The sequence below is a fragment of the Epinephelus fuscoguttatus genome, linkage group LG17 (genome assembly GCF_011397635.1).
Source record: "Epinephelus fuscoguttatus linkage group LG17, E.fuscoguttatus.final_Chr_v1".
Classification (NCBI taxonomy): domain Eukaryota; kingdom Metazoa; phylum Chordata; class Actinopteri; order Perciformes; family Serranidae; genus Epinephelus; species Epinephelus fuscoguttatus.
Genome location: NC_064768.1, coordinates 26,549,170 through 26,574,384, shown reverse-complemented (window position 1 = coordinate 26,574,384; position 25,215 = coordinate 26,549,170). Strand labels below are relative to the sequence as shown.

The 25,215-nt window shown below is 42.3% G+C and overlaps 1 protein-coding gene across 1 annotated transcript; it reads right to left on the bottom strand.

Annotated features, from left to right (window-relative positions):
* Positions 1 to 1,162: 1,162 nt before the first annotated feature.
* Positions 1,163 to 24,458, bottom strand: poc1bl (POC1 centriolar protein homolog B (Chlamydomonas), like). The gene is made up of 11 exons (XM_049601790.1): positions 24,283 to 24,458; positions 20,273 to 20,723; positions 16,668 to 16,837; positions 13,058 to 13,247; positions 12,753 to 12,938; positions 9,554 to 9,671; positions 7,937 to 8,113; positions 5,968 to 6,099; positions 4,373 to 4,483; positions 2,960 to 3,112; positions 1,163 to 2,868 (listed from the first exon to the last, which is right to left on the bottom strand). Exons 2-11 carry the CDS (start codon positions 20,656 to 20,658, stop codon positions 2,737 to 2,739), a joined length of 1,755 nt encoding a protein of 584 aa, XP_049457747.1. The 5' UTR covers positions 20,659 to 20,723; positions 24,283 to 24,458; the 3' UTR covers positions 1,163 to 2,736.
* Between the last annotated feature and the right edge of the window lie 757 nt (positions 24,459 to 25,215).

Genomic DNA, 25,215 nt, shown 5'->3' with positions numbered 1-25,215 from the left:
ACAAGGAACTGCAAAGAGACACAAAATAACTATACAAAAGGGGCAAAACAATGACGTAGACATAAAATTACTACAAAGAGACACAAAAAGACCTCGAAGAGACGAAAAGGAACTGCAAAGAAACTGCAAAAAAACATAAAAAGACCTCAAAGAGAGGACAAGGAAGGCAAATAGATACAAAATAACTATACAAAGGGGGCAAAACAATTATGTAGAGACACAAAATTATGACAAAGAGACACAAAAAGACCACAAAGAGACACAAAATAACTATACAAAAGGGGCAAAACAATGATGAAGAGACACAAAATTACTACAAAGAGACACAAAATAACTATACAAATGGGGCAAAACAATGACAAAGAGACACAAAATTACGACAAAGAGACACAAAAAGACCTCAAAGAGAGGACAAGGAAGGCAAAGAGATACAAAATAACTTTAAAATGGGGAAAACAATGACAACAAGACATAAAATTAGTACAATGACACCCAAAAAGACCACAAAGAGATGACAAGGAACTGCAAAGAAACACAAAGTAACGACAAAAAGGACAAAACAATGAGGAAGAGACACAAAATTAGTACAAAGTGACACAAAAAGACCTCAAAGAAAGGACAAGGAACTGCAAAGAGACACTAAATAACTATAAAAAGGGGCAAAACAATGACGCAGACACCAAATTACTACAAAGAGACACAAAAAGACCTCAAAGAGATGACAAGGAACTGCAAAGACACACTAAATAACGACGAAAAGGGCAAAACAATGACATAGACACACAAAATTACTAAAGAGACACAAAAAGACCACAAAGAGAGAACGAGAAACAGTAACAACACAAAATAACTATAAAAAGGGGCAAAACAATGACGAGGAGACACAAAAAGATGTCAAAGAGATGACAAGGAACCACATAAAGATACAACATATGTACAAAAACAACCCCCAAGAGACACAAGACCAGAAAAAAATGCATAACGACTTCAAAGAGCCGCAAAACAAGGAAAAGAGCCCAAACCACCGCAATGTCTCTATGTGTATTTTGTTTCCTTGTAGGAGAGGTGGAGGGGCCTTGTACATATCTGTGCCCAGAGGCTCATTGTCTCATAATGCGCCCATGTGTGCAAAGCTTTTTAGAAACAAAGCAAAACGACAATGTCCTTTTGTGGTTAGTTTTTTATTCTCTCAATCATCCCAACAGCTTTAATCATCATTGAAACATCCATCCCATTCCAGTCACCCTCTTCTTCATATCAACTAATCCTCCCCATCATCCCTTTATGCATTATCAGTAGTTTTAAAGGTGCTTCGCGACGGCACTGTCCCACTCTGGTCCCTTTAACCAAACATTATGTACAAAAGTAACACAAAACAGGAGTCAGCTTAACATGTTGACTTGTATGAATATCTCATATTCATGAGCTCAAGGGAGCACAGACACCAAACATTGCTCAGTGATAAGCAGTCGCCGGCAAATACAGCTGCGATTCAACAAACGTTTCGACAACAGTTACACTGCATTTCTTGGTCATTAAATCCCAGTAGCAACACCAACGGGGAAAGAAAAAAAAACACGAGTGTTTCTTATGCTGCTTCAAGTACAGTTTACACACAGGAGTCTTCACAAACAGTCTGGCACTGCCAAGTTAAAGGATTAAATTAAACAGGCGCTCCCTTTAAGGCTTTTTGTGTCTAAATAAAATCAAGTGTATCAAGCCAGTGTTGTTTTTAGCATTTCAACACATCTCTAAATACAATTGACATCCGCTGGCACATTTCATTTCGGCACAAACGAGTTCTTTAAGGATGACAACCTTCCAAAGGCACAGTGACAGATGAGTTTAGAGGGTATTCTTAATTTTACACAACAGGGAAGAATAGATTACAACATTCCTGTCAACTCACTCAGCCCTCGGGGGCAAATTGCACTTAGTCCAAATGCTTAATGAATGCTTCAAGTCTTGTTCAGGCAGCATTATGCCGTGAAGCGGGCTTCACAGACACGACATGGAATTGAGAGGCAGTCTTGTGTGACCGTGGTGCTCTCTTCCTGTTTTCCTCTCACATGATGGAGCATGTTAGGAAGTAGCTGGTTTGGGGCAAAATGCTGCTGACCTCACATTCCTGGCACGTCTTCTCTGAGCAGCCTGTCTTATTTATTTATTTATTTATTTTGACAAACCAACAAACAAGAATAAGGATTTAACAATAATAATTAATATTAATTGCACATCAAGGTAACATTTTTAGTGCAGCATGATTTTGCATGTTTTCTAGGAAATGCTTCAACTCTCTTTGAAAGGCACTTCTTCACGCTCTGGACTGTCGAATCAGTTTCACTGCTTTCCAGTTGTTGCATTAGATTAAAAAAAAAACAAAACGTGACAATAATGACACTTCGGATGTGCACTGGACTCCGGTCTGGTTGCAGAGGCACTTGGATGAAAGCAACACGAAAGCAGAAGTCTCAAGTTCACGCTGAACAAACCTTGCCTCGCAATTCTCATTCACTCTGCTGGGATCGGCACTTATTCAGTCATTCAGCTGGGTATAAAAGCAGTGAATTGGGTGATTCATTGGCTTAAAGTGACTGTTTCACCACCTTTCATTTGCTCGCCATTCCCATTCAAATGGAGAGCAGTTTTGGAGAGAAGACATCCACTGTAGTAATTGCACTGTGGTAAAAAAAGAAGGTCACTTGAGGTTCTCTGCTACTTTCTCTCTTCCTCCTCCTACCACTCAAACTTCCACTGCTGATTCTTGTCTCCCGGGGAACACCGCCTCATCTGGGTGTCTGTGCGGCCCTCTGATGTGCGGTAGGCTGTCATGCACATGTCCGAATGAGGGTGGTAGATGGTCCCGTCCTGAAAGGATATAAATAGGAAGTTTATATTTGACGTAGGATGAGAATGTGTGTGAAATGTAGTCTTGTGGAATCAGCGTGTGAACCCCTACCATTCTGAACTCCCAGGTGATGCTGGCAGGTCTGAGCTCCCCATCATTGGGGCAGTGTCTCATACCGATGGAGGTCTGTCCCTCGGGTACTTCCGCACACAGCTCTGTCACCGAGTTGAAACGGATCTCCTTTTGTGATGTGTATTCAAAGTACTGGAGCAGAAGAGAGACCTGATTATGTGACTGTTTGCTCTGTACATGCAGCATGAATCTTTTTTTGGAAAGAAACCCAAATGCAAAAGCAGCAGTGACTGAGAGTGAAACACTGCTCTGCCTCCTTTCCAATTGTTTTGGCACATCTCCCGTTCTACCTTAATCTCTCTGCTTTATTAAGAAAGCTTTTCAGCGAGCACAATAGTGCAGTTTGGCATGTTTTTTTCCTAATAGGATTACAGGATGTTTTTCTCTTAATGCTGCAGTGGGATCAAGTCCTGCCTAAGCCACCATTGCATGGTGTGTCTGCATGTGTGTCAAGGGAGCTCATCAGTAAAGACAGGGCCGTGGCCCTCTCAATCAACCAGACGTAAACATAAACCCAACTCTCCCCTCTCTGGTGTCATTTCAACATCCTGGCCCCTTGGGACAAAAGATGCAACAGTCCCTGGGCTCCCTGTTAAACAGAGGGTCAGGTAATCAATCTTTATACTTCCCCAGCCATCTCTTTACATCTCATACATCTTTCAGGTGCATTAGGGCCCATGATGGTAGTTTCTAATAAAAGACTCACTCAAGGCCCCTGTGTCTGGCTTCAAACTTATTTACCCAGGCTGTGCCATTCATTCTGCCGGCGAGGCTCATGTATCTTTTAAATGGAACGTGGTTCTTATATGGGCCAGGGAAGGGGGAGCAGGAGGGAGGCAGTGAAGTGCCCTCGTGGTTTCTGTTTCAGCGGAGAGCCATTCAAACATTGATTTTCAGTCACACATGGTGCTTTTTGTGGCGGGGGACACCTGATGCGGTGCATCAGTGGGGTAATCAGAGATATTGAGCAGGTTGGAGATTCACAGAAAGAAGCTCTGTCTCTTGTCTGACTCTGGCATTAAAAATACATCCTCGCAGACAAATAATCTGCTGGTTACTAAAGCATCCATCACTGGAGCTGGCAGACATTCAGTTTAAATGTACCCGTGATTTACTTGCACAGTGTTTTTTGGGTATATGCGAATACGATTCCAAACTTAGTTTTTCCCTTCATTAAATTCAAGTCATGCTGGACGGACCAGCAGAGAGCAATTTTCTAGTGTGAATCAACTGTGGCAGCTCGCTTTAGGGGTTAGCAGAAAGCGTTGACATTTCAAGATACATCTCCCACTGCGGCCAAGAGAGGCTGTACGATTGTGACAAGAGAGAATACATGAATGAGAGGGAGGGAGAAAAAGACAGAATAAATGATGTGTGAAACGCTCAACTTACCTGGTTGCCTCCCTGGCCGTGGCAGCCGAAAAGAGAGAGGTGGGCACCAGTGGGACTGTGCTCTGGGGAGTTGTAGTCCAGACACTCGGACTGTATCCCTGAGCTACGCACCTGGTGGAAAGAGAACAATATGTATCAATGAAAATTCAAATGCAGTGCTTTATTGATTCTTGTGAGGAGTTTCTGTTGTTGGTTTTATTTCTTTTCAGGCAGGACAAACTGCAAGGTCACACACACAACAGCACCACAGACGCTGGTAGACTCAGTCCTCTGATTAAATCAAAGTCTCCAAAATACAACGTTGAAACAAAAGCAGACTGCTGCCTGCTGTTGGCTTATTTTCTACATAAACACACACCTGTTAAGCAATCAATATTAAATAGACCATTTTCCCTTACTTTCCTATCAAACTGCCAATATTTCTACTTCAGAGAAAATACCCTATTTTCAGGTTATGTTATTGTGTGTTAGTAGGCATGCAGGCAAATTTTAGATAGTAATACCATTTCAGATGTTTGGACTTCTTTACATATAACATGTGACTTCACTGCTGTCACGCGGCAACATGGCAAGGTGTTCGATTTTTGGATGATAAGGCCTTAAGAAATCCGTTGGTAACACTTTACTTGAAGGTATCTACATAAGAGTGACATGACACTGTCATAACTACAACATGACACAGTGGTGAACCTGTCATGAACATTATGTACGTGTCATAAACATCTATGACTGCTGTCATTAAGTGTCATTTGGTTTTTGTAATGACAAGTTGACATTGTTTGAGTTGTCTTTATTATGACAACTTGACATTAATCAAAGTGATATTGCCAGAAGATGTCTTTGTCATGACAACTCGACATTAACAAGAAATGCACCTCTTTTTGTGTTTATGACAAGTTGACATAATGATTATTATTGCTATGACAAAGACATCTTCTGGTAATGTCATCCTGGTTAATGTCAAGTTGTCACAATAGGGACATCCCAAACAGATTTAATGTCAACTTGTCATGACAAAGACAACTTCTGGTAATGTCACTTTGATTAATGTTGTCATAATCAAGAAAACCCAAACAATGTCAACTTGTCATTACAATAACTAAATGACACTTAATGACAGCAGTTATAAACGTTTATGACATGTACATAATGTTTATGACAGGTTCATGACCGTGTCAGGTCATAGTTATGACAGTGTCATGTCACTCTTATGTAGATATCTTCAAGTAAAGTGTTACCAATCCTTTTCTTCTTTCTTCACACACAGTGGTTAAATTTTTGTTGCTGAAACTGAATCACTTTAAAACCCTGGATTTCACTGGTTTTGAGTCCAGTCCAAATGGCTTTCAGAGCCTTTGTTTGTCTTCATCCAGCCTTCTCACTTTCGACAGGATTTTCCCATATCCTGCCCCAGGTGACACCCAGTCACAGGCTCAAAAAATGGAATTAGGAAAGAAGACTGCAATGCCATTTCTTTTTTTTCCACCAATAAAGGTTAGTGCAAGATCTTCGATTGGTGTGAATGAAACACTGCTGCATCACCTGATTGTAACAGGACAAACAATGGAACACAGATACAGACAGCAGACACTCACAGCCCCGTGCCAGCCCCCTCTGTCCTCAGGTACATGTAGGTCAGGGTAGATGTTCTTCAGATACCAGTCAAAACTGTTGCATTTCAGCCTCTCCCTCAGCAGCAGCCGCTCTGAGATATCCCCATAGGTCTCCTGGAAAGTAAGCACACAATGATAAGTCACCTTAACCTGCAAGAGAGGATGCTAAACACCTGACAACATCACTTCATCACCACCTTTTGACTGTGATAACATTCATTATAATAAACACACTGTTCTTTTGTGGCACGTGTAATATTGTCTAAGAAAACAACTAACAGTTGCACTGCAAAATTAAATATTTACATCCTGGATTTGACGGGATTAACAGGAAAACAACTAGCAGGTTATTAGTCGCACCTTCTGTCCATATATGTCAGATAGCAGTGTTTGCTGAGGTGGAGGACTCCATAACTTGTGCAATTCAAAGTCCAGAACATTCACACACCTTTGCACTGCCTGAGGGTGGAATGTAACGACAGCGTCTCACAAATACACTAACTATTTCTGTCACAAATTGGTTGTCAAATACCGACGATGTTGGGGTGGTAGTCGGACCCGACCCAAGCATCAGATTTCTTCAAAATTGTATACTGAACCTTTAAATCATTCTGCTATAAATCTTCACATCCAGGATACAAATAGTAATTAAAAATGAATGTTGGGTGTTCTTGTAAAAAGTAGGCACAGCAACTCAGAACGTGATTATAACAATTAATCTGGAAGACACGGTGAAGTGGTCATCAATCTGTTTGAACATCTTTAAAAACTTGAACATCAAATTAATATTACTCACTAAATGTACTTTAAGAAAAAGAATTGAGCACTGTTTCAAAACCAGCTTATCATCCGTGGCTCTGCAGTTTGTTAACATAATGTGACAGCAGCATATAATACTTGGAGCTGGTGATCTGCTCCGCCAGTGCTGTGTTCAATCTCCCCCTGACCAGGTAATTTATTGTTTGATCAAAGATCCCCGACATTAATAATGTACCTTTTTCAGATAGGTGAAACTGAGATACATGAATTTTTGATGGTGCCCAATACTCAGAACCTGAGAGGCACGAGGCACACTTACCACATGCGCATTCGTGCACGTCCTCTCGTACATATGCCTGACCCAGTCAGACAGACAGCGTTTCATCGTATGTTGACACCACGGGGGAATCATATCATATAAAACATCTAAACCTAGCAGCAGAGGTGAGCCATTCACTGCAGCTTATTGACATGGTGCTATGAGGTGTAACATGGCATCACTGCAGGGCTTAATTCAGTCGAAGTTGAATGAAAACAGTAATATAACAGGGCTCTAGACCAAAAATCTGTCATGTGCAACTTCACATTTTCATTCCTGACATTTAGCAGATCTGTCTGTGTGCATTATAAAAAAAACCCGCCCCTGGGCAAAAAAAATTAAGGTATGCGTTTGTGTGAAACAGTACACTGTATTAAAACATATCAGTAATTCAAAATGAGAACCAGAACAATCATGTATTCAGAAGTCAGACTGAAAGACAACCGCAGCTCACGGGAACAAGTAATAGTCTCTCTATCATTAAATATAATATTGAGTAAAAGAAATAAAGTTTTAACAGCTTGTGTGTTCTATCCTGCAAATGAGAGCGCTCGCTTGTTTGGGTGTGTGTGTGTGAGGAGGTAACCACTTCCACACCCATCTCCTACACCCACCTTTTACATGTATTATTGCAGTGCCAAAAAGCGCTGAATGAAAATGTTTGTCTACTACAGCTTATGTAAAAAGTTAGTCCTGAGCCCTCTGTAGCAAGACAGAGCTGAGCGCCTACAGTTGAGAATCCGTTTGTCCAAATATTATTCCGACAGTATTATAAGGTCAGCTTCTTGCATTCCCCCTGACAGCATCATGGCAGCACATCTAGCTGGACATACTGTTTAAAAACTTTGCTCTTTTGATTTGCAACCGTCCTACCTTTTTGGCTGGGGGATTCCTGTTGTAGAAGTGTTGTTTATAAGAGTCCATCCAAACCTCCGCAGCTCGTACAGTATTCTGGAGGAAGTTGGGCCGCGCGTAAGGGGCCTTTTTAGGGAACACGTGGCCCACATGAGAGCAGGGGTGAATCTCCAGGCTGCCCCCACACTGCCACACCTGGGAGGGTTAAACACATGGCAGACGTTGCACAGGACATCCTTTTTAGCTTCCTTTAGCCTTATATCCTTCATGAGATACAGCTTTTTATAAATCCACTATAAGATTAAATAATGATAAATACAGAACAACAGAAGCCAGTAATGAATTCTGATTTATGGCAGCGTTATTAATCTTTCATTGTAGGCTCCTGATTTACACTATGACAGACAACCAGCTGTAACACGGATTAGGTTAATATTAACCACATAGTACATTGTCTAAATGATATCTCACACAACTGGTGAACTTTGGCACTTAAATTTGGTATTTATTACTTTGTCTGTTTGACTTTCCTGCCAATAAACTAGCAGGTAGCAAGTAGCAAATGTTTTGACAAGAGTCATTTGCAGTGTGTCTGCTTGATGGGTGTTGACTGTGATGACTGATGCAATGCTAGAAATCCTTCCTGAATGACAAACAAAGCTCATCATCCTTGAAGCTATGAAAATTCAACCCCTGCCTCTTGAGTCATGAGGCGGCATTTGAAAACAGCCTGGATTTATGGTAGAAATTTGCATTGTGTAATTGCTTGATCTTCCACCATGGAAAAACAAAAAGGTAAAACAAGAACAGCCTTTAAAGAATGAAAGGTTGTGATCACGATATTTCTTAATACTTGGCTGAGATATGTTCCAATAGCACAAGGCAAAATTATGATCATACATCCACAGCCAAACAGCCATTACATTACAGCCCCTTCCATCTTAATTCACTGGGCATTTTACCCCACACCATTTTTTTTTTTTTGCACTCAGGGTTGAAAACCAATTCACTAAACATAAATTATGTATGCCAAAAAGTCCCAGCGAGACGCATTTTTATTTCCACATGCATAACACATCGCTCAGGGGAACAGCCTATTCGTCTTCACAACGAAACCACATACACACTATAAATCATGCACAAACAATTTACATTGCCTACCCTTGCGTGCTCCTGTGACAAACTCACACATAGCCTAAAATCTGGGCCAATTTGATTGACGCAAACAAGTGAAAAGCGACACCAACGTCACAACAAGGTATCAGCCAATATCAGGGTGCGGTTTCAGATGGCTGACTGTGATCTGACACTGACACGTGTCTCTCTCACACCAACTACCCACTGACTGTCAGCTGTCAGATAAATGAATCAAATGATCAGGGGCATGCCCTTTGACAAAAACAATTCTCTTCAAGCCAATCAGCATCAGTGATGTTTCTGCCTACTCCTACAGTAACAAAAAAGCAGACTCAGTGGATGTTCTGTCTGTGACTAAGAGCTTTTGGTAACAAAGTAAGCTAGATTAGTCACTCTTTCCCAAACATAAAAGCCGTACTCTGGTCTCATACTGCTTCGTGGCACTGTAATAGCAAAGCAGTTCTCCTTGAGTGAGGACCACAGAGTCACTGAACTCACCCTGAAGGACAGCTCCAGGTTTTCTCCTCCCCACACCTCCATGCCCATGTCATATGTGCCCAGATGCTCAAAGTAGGCCTTGCTCACAGCAAATAACCCACCTGCCATTGTTGGAGACCTGGGAGAAACAGTGAAAATACGGTGACGTTATAATGGTAATGTTCAATTTCCTTCCACAGACATAATTTAGCTCTTTGTTTAATTAAAAGTTAATTCACTCACTTGTCCAATACACCACCTTTAAAAGACGTAAACCACCTCATTTTAAAAAAGCCTTTAAAGAGTAACTATATATAACTCTAATGGTCATCCTGCTCCACATGAAGTGCAACAGACTTAGACCGTTCAACCCATAAATGTCCATTTCTTGCTGCGTTCCAAACTGCATACTTTTTCTCTTTCCTTTCCATAAAGCTGCCCTTACAGAGTGCATACTGTTGAGAGAAATACATATCCAGCTGGGACACATAACATTATCATAAAGCAATCATCATGCGCCTTGACCTTTGACAGATCCTTATGTTATCACCTAACGGTACCTTGGAGATTCAACAAAACGGCATTTGCCAGAGTCAGAGGTGAACGCAAAGCTCCTGACAATGTGTGCTAGCTACTTCCTGACTGGGTGAGCGAGTGCAAAGATCTGTCTCGGGATGCCGAGGAAGAGCCTTGACTGTGTTGACTGACAGCGGTGCCTGTTAGAGGGTGTAGCGGGTACAAAATGTACACTTACAATGTATTATTCTTCAGGAAACATTACACATGAGCTCACTGATAACGGGGCTGTATTCAGAGCTTAAAGGATATTTAGGGTTGGGAAACAGTAATGTGAACCCCCCTCACTCATCTATTGCATACAGTCTGAAAAAGAGGGAGTTCTGGTAGAATTTGAGGGCACAGTTACCCTTCAAGACCTCAGGAAACTGCATTAACTATGAGGGCAAAGCCTAATTGTATCTTTTGATTAACAAATCCCATGGAAAGTTTAAAACCAGCAACCAGTTTGCATTAGTAGTGATGCAACAAAACTCTGCTACAACTGAAGGAGGGTGATCAGTACACAGGAAGACTTCCATCAGTGAGATAAAGATTAGAACAGTGAAGCTGAAGTACATTCATGCCTGGTTTCCTGTTAATCTCTGATATTAAACAAACATTCCACTGGCACATCAGCTTGTTTGGCCTGCCGGGCTCTGAGAATCATATTTATATCTGGCAGACACACACAGAGCGTTCGACAAACAAAAATCAGTATATTGAGTGACCTGAAGACATCTGGAAATAGGAAACACGAGATCACAACTCCGGAAGCCAAGTGCAACTACCCAAAAAAGCTCAAAGAGCACCTCCAATTCACTTGTGCCTGAACTCAAAGCTTTGGAGAGAGACTTACAACTTAAAATGAGCTGCAGAGAAGAAGAGAGAATTACGTGATGGTCAAAGAAGAGTCCAAAAAACAAGAAAAGGCTTTCTGTGCCCAGGAGAAGGCCAAGACAACATCCTCCAACAAGTCAGATGTGACTTGGAAGAGAAGCTCCAAACAGACAAATTAAAAAGTCTGGATATGCTTGAAGCTTTATTCAAAGCCTTGGAGAGGGAGGACAGAGCCTTGATTAGCCGCATAGAGAAACTTCCAATGAGCTGAAAAGAGAATAACTTTACTTTCAAAGGAAGCCCAGAGAAAGTCACTGCAATGCAGCAAGACGATGACATTCAGAAGCCCCATATAGTTGCTCAAGAAGAAAACAATGTCCACACCCAAGAGGAGCTCAAGATCTCTTCTGGGGGGACAATGCAACATTTGAATTGGAAGAGAAGCTTCAAACAGTGAGCTCAGAGTGTCTGGATAAACCTGGACCAAAACTGGGAGCTTTGGAGAGTGATAACAAGGCCTTGACCAGTGAGGTGAAACAGCTTAAAATGCATTTTGAGCATATGGCTGAAAAGTACACAGCAGAGAGGTAAGAAGAGGAGGCCCTGCAGATATAAATCAAGAGCTTAACAACAAGCTCCAAGTTTGCTTTGTTCAAAACGAAAAAATTTTGTCGGTATGAGTTTCATTTTTGGTCTCCAGTACAATATACGATCTCTCTTTTGGCACCAGTGGAAAGTCTTCAGCTTCAGGGGACCTGGGAAAGACTGATACCTCCCAAACAACAGTTACAGGAGTCAAGACATTAGGGCTGTTGAGGGGGATGTCCAATTAACCGGTGGTGGTTTTAAGAGACACACCAACACCAATTTACACTAAAAGCAACTACCTCCCTTACATACCCTTCCTGCTGCGGGTAATTAGGTGGAAAACACAACTTACTATCAATTAATCAGTAATACATACATTCATCTTAATCAGGTGCTTGAGCCTTCCTCACACTTCTGCCCCCTGCTGAGGAGGCAACCAGGAAGAGGAGAGTGCTGCCATTGTCTGAATCAGCTGTCTGAGGTGGCTTTGACAACAGCAGATGACACAGTGTAGAACAACACAAAATACCATGCCCCAAACTGTGAACACTGCTAATCGAGGTTTCATTTTACACAGTCAGGATGGCCCGTCTCTCTGTGCTTCCTCAACCATCCAAAAAGTGATATTGTTAGTATGAATTGTATGAAGTTTTAGCTGTTATTCTCATAGATATTTCATTTTGTTGTTATTAACTTTATGATTATTTTTGTGGCTTCTGTCAGCAGTCAGCGAGCTGCCACCTGCAGTTCAGTTGATGTGACTTATCTTTAGGACTGTGGGACAGAACAGCCAGAAAAGCATGCTGGCTTGGATGCAGTAAGACATCTTGGTATTTTTGGCACAGTGCATTGGACATACTATGTATGGGGACACACTAAATCTTTTTCTGGCATTAAAAATAGTATGGTAGTATGGGTATTGGAATGCACTTAAGATTTTGTGGCAAGTTTCTCTTTATATAAGTATGAGCTGGTTAAAACCAACATATTTAAACAGATTCTCCTAATTACGTTGCTTTATTGATCCTACTGTTTGAGAGTTCAGTCTAACATTGTCAGGGTGTAACAGCAGTGAAAATGTAGGAAGTAATTAATACAGTAATACAACACGTGCAGTGACAAATTAGCAGCGAGAGGTGTATTACATTTTTGAGAGCAGAGCTCTACACTGGTACGTGCCAATCTGATAAAGTGATCTCCCCCTGAGAGTAGACTTTGTGAAGTACCAAACTGTCACCTGATGGGGTCAATGCGAGACTTGCGCCTCTTGCGTTCCACTTCGGGGACCGAGTGCCACTGAAAGGTGAGTCTCCAGTCAAAACCTCCGATCATTGGCTCGTCTGTTTGCATGTAAAACTCAAAGGTGTTCCAGTCGATGGTGTCGATCACTGGGCACACAATGGTGCTGGCATTCTCCCCGATCCTAGACGCAAAGCATGGCCGGTAACGTTCAGAGAACAGGAAGAGAGTAATTTTTTATTCAGTCGTACAAATACAAAGGATTCTCAGAGAGCTCTTAATCATCTAATTTAGTAAACCTACCTTTCCAGCAGAGGCTCGATCCAGCCAGGGACACACTCACAGTGGCAGTCAAGAAACGTCAGTACGTCACCAGTGGCATAAGTGGCACCGATGAGACGTGCCCGGACCAGTCCCTCCCTTTTGTTGGTGCGGATGAGACGCACGCGTTCCAGATTACTGATGTATTCGGCTAGTTTGGATTTCAGGTAGCCTATTTTTACAACACAAACACACACAGTTTTCACATGTAACATTAAATTGATGTTATTTCTTTATCCTACATGGAACTTATTATTCTATAAAGCTGCCTTAAAGGGCCAGTGTGTAAAATGGGTTGAAAACAGTGACATCAGTGGTCAAATTCTAGATTGCAGGGCTCACTCGCTCACCCCTCCCGTCGGGTAAATGACGGTGGCCTCGTAGGGACAAAAAGCCTTGCGCACGAGTTTTTCAGGAGTAGGTCTATCTAGGGACGAGGTGAATGTTTATTTAGAAATCTAAACCATATTACGATATTGTAATGAATCCCTCACGAGCAGGAGACCAGAGGAGCATTCGGGAAAAAGGCCCGTTTATTTGAGCACTCCAGAAACTCCGGTAACACTCCACTCCGTCCCAAACTCTGACTCTTCTGGCGTAACAGACACACTTCATAACTTTACACACATACTCATTTACCATACTGAGTGGGGACCCCCCCTCCCCTCTCTGCTCCACCAATCTCCAGCCCGCACACTGACTGACAATGTAGCCGGTAAACAGAGCTCAGCTGTTTATTTAGCCTAGCAATATCTCCGGACTATAGTAGCTGCAATGGACGACTTTGAACGCAATTTTGAAGAGTTTCTTGTAGCGGACACAGACCCAGAGCCATACCTGTTTGAGCCGGAGCATACAGATGAGGAACTCCATGTGTTTGATGCTGAGCGGGCGAGAAGAGAGGCTGAATGTACAGAATGGGATTCGGTGCTACTGCTACCATCGTTGGGGAGATATATCACCAAGAGGAAAAGCGCCGCAGAGAGTGCATCACAAGGAGTGAAGTTGCGTCTTCTTTTCCTCGCAGATGACGGTTCGGGTTCATTCTCTCCTGTTGCGTGGTAAGTGTGGTCCATTCACAAACTTTATAACTAAAAAATGCTGTCTTTGTTGGTTCATTTATACACGCGAAACACGTTCTCTGGCTGGCTGGATTGTCCACTCGGTCTGCCGTACACACATGGTGGCGCAAGATGGTGATCTCTCTAAAGCAAGGCCCTTGCTATATACATATATATATATATATATATATATATATAAAAGCACAATTATAAGGCTATGAAAACCAAACAAATTTTATTTTATAGCGATCATACACTTGTATAAACATATTAATGGGTAGAATATTCAGATTCAGATTCAGATTGACAATAAACCATGCCAAATATTACACACTGGCCCTTTAATTGCTTGTCAGCCACTAGAGGACAGGAAAATGCCAAAACCAGCTGAGAGATACACAAGCTACTGCCAAATCAGTGGCTTATAAAACTTGTTGAGCCCAACAGATAGCTTAAATAGGATCAAAGGTTGTAGAGTGGAGTGATTATTGTCTTTAGAAATACCAGGAACTCCTTTTTTAGTTACATATTTGTGGTGCGACATGAATGAATTACTGCTTTTTAAATACATTTCACAGTGACGTAACCTTAAACATCAGGTGAGTGGCATAAGCAATGCTTGGTATGCTAGACCCTGTTCAGTCATATTAGAAACCTTAGAGGCAGTCCTCCAGTCACTGTCTGTCTGTCTGTCTGCAGTAACCGTTCTGGTTCGGGAGTGGCGTGTCAGGCATTCCATTTGGTCAGGGTGGTCAGGGGAGAGGAAATGATGTCATGGCAGCTCAGTGCACACTGAAGTAATCATTATGGTGTAATGTCTCCTATACACACAGACTAGACTCCCTGGGACCGAATGCTAATTCCATTAAGACAGGCAGACATCAAGCGACTCCTATATCTGGTTTCTGAGACAAAGTAGTATCATTCACAGGGGTTGCCGGTGGAGACCGTGAGATGCGGCTGAAAGCCAGGAAAAGCTAGTTAGCTGACCTTTGAGTTGTATACGATTCAAACTGAATTGCATACCTGTGTCATATAGAGGCTAACACTGTGCAGCTACATTCAAGACTCAAGAATGATAGGCAGTGCTTTATGTTTTGCCTTCTTGTTTTTAGGATTAAAAGAAAATGGCCTGGAAATAAGAGCCTGCTATCAAAGGGAAACCTCATATTAACACACACACACACACACACACACACACACACACACACACACACACAGACAATTAGAAGCTGGAGCAGGGAAGCAGGAGGGCTGATATGGTGTAAGACAAATAATTAGCAATTACGTTGCCAAGAATTTGCTCTTTTCTATTAATGATTGCAGCAGTTTAAACCCCTTGCGTTTTAACCTTTAAAGGGACAGTTCACCCCAAAATTAAAAACTCATATTTTTCCTCTTACCTGTAGTGCTATTTATCACTCTAGATTATTTTGGTGTGTGTTGCAGTGTTGTAGATATCAGCTGTAGATATGTCTGCCTTCTTTCCAATATAGTGGAACTTGATGGTACTCAGCTTGTGGCACTTAAAGTAGAGCTGTTGCCATAAGCGCATTACTGCAATACCACACTACTGATAAGCCAACGGCAGGAGATGACAAGCAGCTGCCACTGCCGCTTTGTTTAGGTTTTTTAGTGTAATTACGCTTTGCTACTCACACAAGCAGCATGACAAGATGCTGAGTGTCTATTCTGCACTGAGCGCTGCACGTTTGCCATTTTTTGTAGTCGCTAAGAGTGGAAACTTTAACAATCACAGTGGACGAGGGGCAGGACAAATACCACAAAGACCAACTGTCACATTGCTGAACAACAATGGAGGAGAAATTAATGCTGAACCCACAAAACCGATGGGTTCATCCTCGCTATGTGCATGCTTCTTGTCCCTTCACATAGAAGAAGAGCAAGAACAAGTAGGTACCTAGTGCTGAATTTTTTACCTCCAGATATTCTGTATGTGTGCCGTATTGTGCCTCGTTGCCCTTCCGTGTAGTGTGCATCTAATGCTAGCTCACCTAGCACCCTGAGGTAGCTAATGTTAAAGCTCAGTCCAGGAAGATGCCATTAATGTTTACATCTCGCACTGTCACAAGAACGAGCTGAAAATGTATTTTAGATTTTGGGGTGAACTGCTCCTTTAAAAAAATACCCAAAAACAAAGTAAACCACTTCCAGTACGCCTGGAGGTAACTTTACACATTATTTCATCATTAAAGGAATGTGTCCAAACCACTTCTGAGCATGTTTTTCTAATTGCTTTCAGAATATATCCAGAGGCATTATTTATTCACTGCTCCGCGGATAGCATCTTTTATCTTAATATAGCAGAGTCCTGCTTGACTTGTTCTCTCGCTCACTGTCAGTGTGAAGAAATCAAAGCACAACTGAAATTTAGTTTGTCCGCTTTACTAAACTAGGCCAATGCTGTCAGGCCCCTTTGTTTCGGAGCTTGAAAGTCTTTTTCTGTCAGTTTAAATTTTTACAGACAAAAAACAGCGCATTGGTTTATGTGTCAGTGTAGTGTGTCGGACCTCGGTCACTGTAGTCATCGACGAGGATGATCTCTTTCAACAGGATGGCAGGCGTGGTCTCCAGGACGCTGTGAATGGTCCGCAGCAGGGTGGACCAGGCCTCGTTGTAGAAGGCTATGATCACAGAGGTTGTGGGTAAACGCCGGTAGTCAAACTTCTTACTTCGGCATCTGAGGTATGATTGCGTGGGTGGGTTGTTGAGTTGGGGGAAGACAGACAGAGTTGACATAAGCAACAGTACACGTATACAGTGCATATTTATAAAAAAGAAAAACAAAAGCATCCTAAATTAACTCATACAAGCAAGACATGATTTTTTTTTTTTTCCATTCGGTCAGAGCAGCTTCAACAACTATTGTGGCAGGAGGAGGTATCTGGTCTTAATCCAGATGGCAGTCATTAAAACAATAAAGAGCCGCAGAAATATGGATGGGGGTGGGGAGGGTATCACACCAGTGAGCAACATACCACAGCAGTACTCCGGGAGAGACCACAGAAACTTGAGCAAACAGAGACGAAAAGAGCAGAACAGAGAGAGGGGACAGGGGCAGCACTGGATGAAAATCAAAGCGAAAAACTATAAACTAATAACTCGAGGGGAAGAGAACAAAAGAGGGCACGAGAGAGAGAGAGAGAAAACATGAGAAAGGGCAAACTGGCTCTATTATTTATGAATCAGTGGCGTACGACACAGAGAGTGTAACCACTGCCACAGGCTAGATGACTTCTGATAATTTTGTAGCCAACGGCTAAACCCACAGCAGTGACAGTGGTGTGTGGTTTGGGATCAGAATAAATGTGTTACGCCCTAGCATTAGTCATGACTAATCAAACAAGATAGTTTTCCTTCCTTCATGAGCAGCAGTCCAAAGTCTGCCACAAAACCTGCTCCCTGGAGGAAACTGATGTCATTGTGCAGGGTTCAATATTAATGGGCTTTTTTCTCTTTTACTTGCCTGGTCAAGCAAGCGGGTCGGAAATCCACTTACCCAAAGTCAATTTTTAATAGGCTTTATACAAATTGTTTTATTTATCTATACTTATCGCATAACAACAAAGACTTAAGTGAATTGTTATTCTACTGCACATGTGCAACTCTCAGAGATGAGAAGGAAGCTAAATGGCTCACGTCTTCGCTGCTTCTATCATCAGCTGTGGAAAAAACAGTGGCCCTCATTTATCAACCCATCTCACAAACCAGTGCAAGCATTAAAGTCGTCTTACAATAGGGTACGCGTGTGATTCATGAAACGTTCTTATCTCGCCAGTCACAACATAGGAATAATCAGGTGTTGATAAATGTGGCGGCTGAAAACAATTGTCATTTAAATATCCTGCCCTGATATATTCTCGGTTTAGAGGCCTCGCCCCTAGAGTTAACAACATGGACAGACAAAACACGGCCAAGAAGAGAAACTTCACTAAGCTAGAAATGGAAACGCTGACGTCCCAGGTCTAATTTCGCCAACTGGTTCTGGTCAGGTTGTGGCAAAGTTTACTTATTTCTTTTTTATGATGATTCAATGATGAATAACATAGGTTTGTCAGTGTTTAAAAAAAGAAGTTTCAAATAGAGCTGGGCACAAGCAATGTTCATCCTTCAGTCAGCCTGGAGCCAGTCCCACAGAGCCAGGCAGCTGTGAGCTGTGATAGAGAGTGCACGTCGATGTGGCGACTATACATTTGTCAGATGATTAATATGTGGCTGTAAATACCTAGATGTCAGTCAGAATACGGTCTAATAATTCTCCAACTCAGACAGATTTACTATGCTGCACTGCCAGCCCAACATGATTCAAACTTGCATACACGAGGTGAGACAGCCTCCACTCATTTCCACATTGATAAATGCCGAGCTTTGTGTGGAAATAACTACACCCAGTTTTCTGTCGTCCCTTTGTTTACATGCCTTTAAAGACACGATTGGTGACTTACATAAAAACACCTTCTTGTCATACTTGCTGAAACTGTCACCACATCCACAAGGAAACACATGAGACAGATAGTCTCAGGTTTCACCACCCACTCATTGTGCATCTAATGACATTTGCTAGAATCTACCGCGGTGCTCAAACACAGCCGTCAATCATGTCAATCACTGCTCGTGAACTGCGGTCAAACTGCCAACCTAGGCAGCTCTGATCAAATATGAATCCAGATTCTTTACTGCATTGCCTATTTCTCCACCTCAAATGCTTTTAGAAACATTTTTTAGTGCACTGTTTAGCTGTAAAATGAGAGAGTCGCTCCAGCGGGTGGGCAGCTCTGAGTTTTTAGCTTGACTGCTTCCAAGATAGCGGCCGAGACACTCTCTTTTATAAGTTCCTTGTCAGCTGATGACATTCGCATACACTGCATAACATTCCAACAGGACTGCACAAACGGAGCCACACAGAATGTTAATGTTGTCAAGTCTGAAACAGTCTATGAAACATGTAATCTCTCATGCAGTTTAAGTTAAACTAGCCCGCGACTCATGCACAACACAAGCCTCTTAGATCATGAACATGTTGATGCAAAAATAGCAGAGAGCACCATAGTGTCTTGAGTCATGCACCTCAGTCATGGTATGGGCGGACGGACACTGAAGCATGTGAGCTCCATGACACCAAAACTGCACTTCATCCCTGCTACAGCTGTAACTCACTCCTCTCTGTGTCTTTTCAATTGTGCACTTATTAAAAATGTCACTCTGCACTGTGCGGTGGCCCTGTTTCAAAACATCTACATAATGTTGCTGCGGAATGCCATTATGCATATGCTCTGATAAAGATATCTCTTGTTTGAACACTATCCTTGTGTAAGCACACAGGGTCTGACTTTCAACCTTCCTGGCAGTTTCCTCAGCCCACTGAGAAGATCAAAGCATCTTATCAGTCTACCTTTGGATGTGCAGGCGCCTCGCTGGTAAAATGCTTTAATTCAGTTTCACCAGGGCAAGATTAATTTCTCTGTGTCTGTAATTTTAAGTCCAATTTAGAAGATTTAGCATGACATGTTTAATGCCAGCAATTTGGGAAAATATATCCTTAGATGTAATCATAGGACTGCTAAAGAGAGGCCATGCTTAACTGGGACACTCCAGGGCATTTATAACAAACACATGGTTTTTACACAAATGATGATTCCCACCACACCGATGGATACCACATCTGGGTTTCATTAGAGCCAGTCAGGGACGAGGCGAAGGTGGAAGTAGGAACTATTAATAAAAGACATCATACTTTGTGTGTCATCACAGGGGCTGAGCTGAGAATAGCTGTGGACAACAACTGTGGATGGAATAAATCCATTCAGGCAGAGAGCTGCTTACACCAGCCTCAATAAGCCCTGCAATGCATCCCGAGAGCTTTCATCCTTGTTTCTAACTGTCAGTGGAAAACTGATCCCAGTAAAGAGCTCAACTTAATCTCTATTGAGTAATTTATCCCTGACACAGTTGTAGTATGGCTATCAGCTCCATGCAGCTTCCAAAACCAGAGATACATATATGTTAGAACTTCAAACAAAACAACAATCAACAGAGGAAGATTTTGTGATTTTCTGGAAAACAATGTGTCAACTTTCTGTCGTTCATTTGTGTGATGCCTTTTTGGTCTACTCACTCATGCATCCTGTGGTCCTGGATGTGCCGATGAAGTGAAATCTTATCACTGACATAGATATTGATAGCATAGCGCTCCACACTGTCCTGCTCCAGCTTCTTTTCCTCAGGGCTGAGGTTGAGGTGAGTGGCCCGACCCCACTCCCCTGGTGCATTGTTGTCTGGTGATGGCTTAATGTACAGGGGCCTAGCCAGCTGTCCATCAGCCCCATTCTCCTCTATGGAGAGCTGTCTCACCAGGACATGGGGGTCTTCGTCTTCTTCCTCCAAAGAGGAAGCGGAGGGGAAAGAGGAGCGCGCTAACAGAAGGTAGCCCAGCCACAGCACCCAGAGCAGGAAGCCAGCCTTGGCCAGCACACCAAGTTTTCGAGAGCAACGCCCCCTCATGACAGAAAGCCCAAGGAGGCACCGTGACTGGCTGAGCTTCGGGGTGCCCTACGGGACACAAACGTCTGGAGAAGAGAAAGAGACACAGAATGATATAAAACCTGATCATTCAGATGTTCTATACAACATGGAAGAAACATAAAATGGAGAGAAAAGAAGGCGAGTTGTGAGAAAAATCCAACCGTTGCACCAAGTTCCTACCACTGACAGGAGGAGATTTACAAGATTGAACTCTTTAATCACAGCTCTCCCTATAAGAATGAGGTTTAATCAAGAAACAAACCCATTTACAATAAAGTGAAGTTAGTCACCTAAACGCTCACACCCAAGTAAGACAGTGCTTGCCTCTAAATCTGCAAGTGCCCCGAGGACACAGCTCCGACAGAGCAGGCCCGTAGTAATCAACACCGACATCATAAATATAATCGCATGCTCAGGGCTGCATTAAGATGCTCATCAAACACAAATTGCAAAGATGGAAGAGGCTAAATTATGGCTTTCAGTACAGTAATGTGCTGACTAAATTAGGACTGTGATACACTCCAATGAGAGATGTGTTAACCAGATGAACTTCATTACAGTGCTGCAGTTTCAGTCACACTGCAGCACAGTATAAATAAGGAGTTCTACCCAAACTGTGCACCGCTACCAGGAAAACCTTAAAGGTCCAGCGATTAGAATTTAGGAGGATATATATTGGCAGAAATGGAATATAATAAGAATGTTTTCTTTAGTGTATAATCGTGAAAAAATAGCTCTGATGGCGGAAATGTTAATAGCCCTACTAGTCACGTTTCCGCGTCGGCAGCTATAGTTAGTAGCCCCTCCGTGACAAGCCCAACAGCATCAGAAAAACAGATTTTTAACAGAAAACTGCTTTATTCTGTGTTTTCACCAATTTAAAATCACCCCGTCAGCTAGTTTTGGAGAGGAACAGACCTCTGTGGATAATTCTGTTCCTGGTGAAAACCTCTTGAACATCTGGATCTAAAGTTATCAGAGGAAAAAGGTGAGCATACATTATCAGGTGATGAGCTAGCGGCTCGTCTGAATCAAGCTAAACAGTGCTTTGTACAATGTTTTCAACGGTTTCAGTTACCTGATCTGTATGTTTCGGAGAGAAGGAGACCCCTGTGGAAAATTCAGCACCCCGTAAAAACCTCCAGAACAATGAACGCTGAAGGAAACCTAACCGGGAGAGGTTTTAGATAACTGCAGTTTGCAGTCCTTATTTTAGATTCCACTTAATCCTACACACTGCTCCTTTAAATCTGGTCCACAAGATCGGCCCCCCCCCCACCCCCAAACATGTCACTTTTAGCTACAGCTAGGCTGTACAACTTGTTCTCCAGCATTGCCAGCCCTTGTGTGATATCTTAACATGATAAGTAACACATATTTTACAACCAGAATGACTGTAATAAAACAGTCAGGCCTCAGCTAGCCTTTTTGTTTACAATTAGATTAAGAATCGGGCGTTCTGAAGTTCATTTTCGGGTTTCCATTTCCTTTCCACTGAGCCCCCCCCAAAAAACAGTAGTATGCCAAAAACCTGGACGGAATATTTGCACAAGGATGAATCCCTTTTTTGCTGATTTAGAAATAGGATTAGCCAGGGTTTATAGGTACACAAAGATGGCAATTTAGACATCTGTGTCTGACAGATCAGCTTTGCACGCCAGGATTTGAAGAGGGTTGTCGTTTAAAATAAAAAAATACACCACTTAGCTGCGTTGACACTGAACTGAATGTAATCACATAATTGTGTTGCATTAATATTAGAGTAGGGTGCCATTTACAGTTGTGCCAGCCAGTGCCAGCCAGGCTTAGCAGCAATACTGAAGCACACGTGCGCACACACACACACACACACACACACACACACACACACACACACACACACACACCAACAGTGCTTTTCCTTCCTCACATCATCAGCACAATGATTTCCTAATTCTGCAAAATTGTGGTTAATTCTGGGAAGAGTGTGGTTTTACATAGCTTTAGAGGAAACACTCCAGTAAAGGTGTGCGTGCAAAGTGCTGTGAGAGTCTATACGTTCATGGTACAGAGCCAGGGGAAACTCCATTTCCACTGCAAGTCCTTCAAGGCAGCAGCAAAGCCCTTTCACTCCAGTCTGGGCCGTGGCCAGAGGCATCGGGAGTCCTGAGGTTACAAAATGGAGACGCTTGCAGACAAAACCCCCTTTTATTGGCTGTCCATCACACCTTCCACTCTCTCTGAATCTGATAGCCTTACTGGGGAGCCGTTTGGAACGAGCAGTTGGTTACAGAAGCATAAGATGCAGCTTAAAATCCTGCCCCACTTCTTTTTGGCTAAGAGGGAATGAAACAAAAAAAAATGGGCGAGGGATAGGATTTGTATTTGCTTCCCAAGCTGCAATCTGTGGTGCATGTTTTGCCCTGACATGCTAACAGGACTATAAAAAGAGAGAGCAATGAAAAAATGGACGATTTATGTTACAGTGATAAAGAAGAAACAAACTAGGCATGATGCTGGAGCCGCTTGATTCTCAGATTTCAGGTTAACTATGTGGCACAGGAGAGAGACTCCGGTGTTCTCCATGGTTAGTCAAGACTGAACAGCACACTGTACAATATCTGTCTCATTTCCTCATCAGCCTGCCAAGAGAGAGAGAGGGACAAATATCCAACAAGCACCAGTGGAACAGGTTACACAAACAGCAGTCAAAAAGCAAAGCATCGCTCCCCACTAACCGGTTGGCCCCTTTCAGTCTGCAGAAGACCCACAAGACAGGATCACTGACTCCTCTCAGCAACACAAACATCTCTCGGCTGCTTACATTACGTGTACACAACACTGACAGCAACTGTTTTAAAGTAGCCAAGCTGTGATGAAGAATGACAGGCTTAATTTAAAAGCTGGATGGAGATTTTTTGCACCACAATGACGCACATCCAAATAAACCCAAACATGGTTAAACTAAAAAACAGAGAGCTACAATATGACAAGTTCCTTTTATCTTAATGGGATGCCAAAAAAAGCTCCATTTGAAAGCGGAAGTAAAAGCCAATGTTCTCATTATTATATGTATTGAATGACTGTCATCCTATGGCTCTCCATCTTTTCTCTTTAGGACATAATATCAGATGTGTGAGGGAAGAGGTTTCACAGGTGTTGAGAGAGATTAGAGACAAGTAGTGAGTCCCTGTCACGAGTACGTACACATACACACACACACACACACACACACACACAGTTAAGCAACAGGTCTCTTTAACTGTCAAATAAACCAATGTTGGGATTAAAATCAGTTTAAATCGACAGGAGGATGGGAGCATTAAATATGCAGATTAACGCAGCAGTGACTCAAGAATAATGACAAATCTCAACTTTCAAAGAGGCATTCACAACAAACGGATATTAGCAGCCACATATCACCAACTGTTGTTTTAAAGTTAGCATTAACTTCGTTGTCAATCATCTACGCCGACAAAATGCGTGACTTTACTGGTAAACAAGAGAAGAAGTCAACTTAACGACAACGCTAACAAACAAACTACACTTTGAACATGACGTACGCGTCCGTCAGAAAAGCACATTTCGCTCGACGAAGTACGACGTTAGCTTGTTTTAGCTCACCTTCGACACAAGTTACATGTCTCGGAGTTTCCTCGATGTAGCTGAGGCCGCTGTTAGTCAGCCTGACTGCGGTCGTCTTCCACTCAAACCTCTGGCTTGCAGATGTCAGCATACCCACATCCTCTCCTCCACGTTGGGCTTCAGACCTGTGTCAAAGCAGCCGTTTGAACAGTAGAGGTTCCGGTGGGACCTTTCACAATAAAAGCACCGCGGGGACCGATTAGCGTTAAATGGGCACTACAGGGTACCACGGCATCAGCAAATGCAAATATATTAATATAAAATCCATATATTACTTTAATTTAAGCGTGTAATGTCTTTTACAAATAAAATAATCTCTGCCCCAACTTTTTCGCTATTTAAATACACATAAAAATGCCAGCCAACTATTTAATGCCCCTTATCTGGTGTGTAGTGTACTATTTAAATTAGTGTATTACTTCCGTTTGCGGTTTCCTCACATTAACTTCCCCATCCAACAAAAATACAACATTTTAAAAAATTAAAATAGATAGAAAAACTTTATCGTGCCTTACTTCCGGTGTGTGTGGCATCATCTCCGGTTAACTTGACGCAGAACTCAATGCTAACCACGGTTAGCTGTCATTCGTCTCTGCTGCGATATGCCCCAGGCTAGATTTGCCACTCTAAACGTATTTATTAATCTACCCAGCCAGTGTGTGGACTCTGAACTGAATGGCTCAGGAAAACTGGGAGACTAAAGGAGTGTTGAACAAGGTGTGGTGAATCTGAAAACTTCCAGACCTGAGTTTTTTATAAGTTTTAAGATCAGATCAAATCAAATCAGGTCAGGTCAGATAAGCTTAATTTTCTGTAAGGAAATTTGTCTTGGACACAGCTGCATGGCATTCAGACATGACAATACATTACCACAGGACAAGCCGTTCACAGTGGACACCATTATATCACTTG

Coding starts and splice junctions, on each gene's coding strand:
- poc1bl (XM_049601790.1), bottom strand. CDS start 20,658: ATGAGGGGGCGTTGCTCTCGAAAACTTGGTGTGCTGGCCAAGGCTGGC. Junction 13,248..16,667: donor CGATGACTACAGTGACCGAG/GTCCGACACACT, acceptor TTGTAAAAATAG/GCTACCTGAAATCCAAACTA. Junction 4,484..5,967: donor GAGGGGGCTGGCACGGGGCT/GTGAGTGTCTGC, acceptor TCTTTCCACCAG/GTGCGTAGCTCAGGGATACA.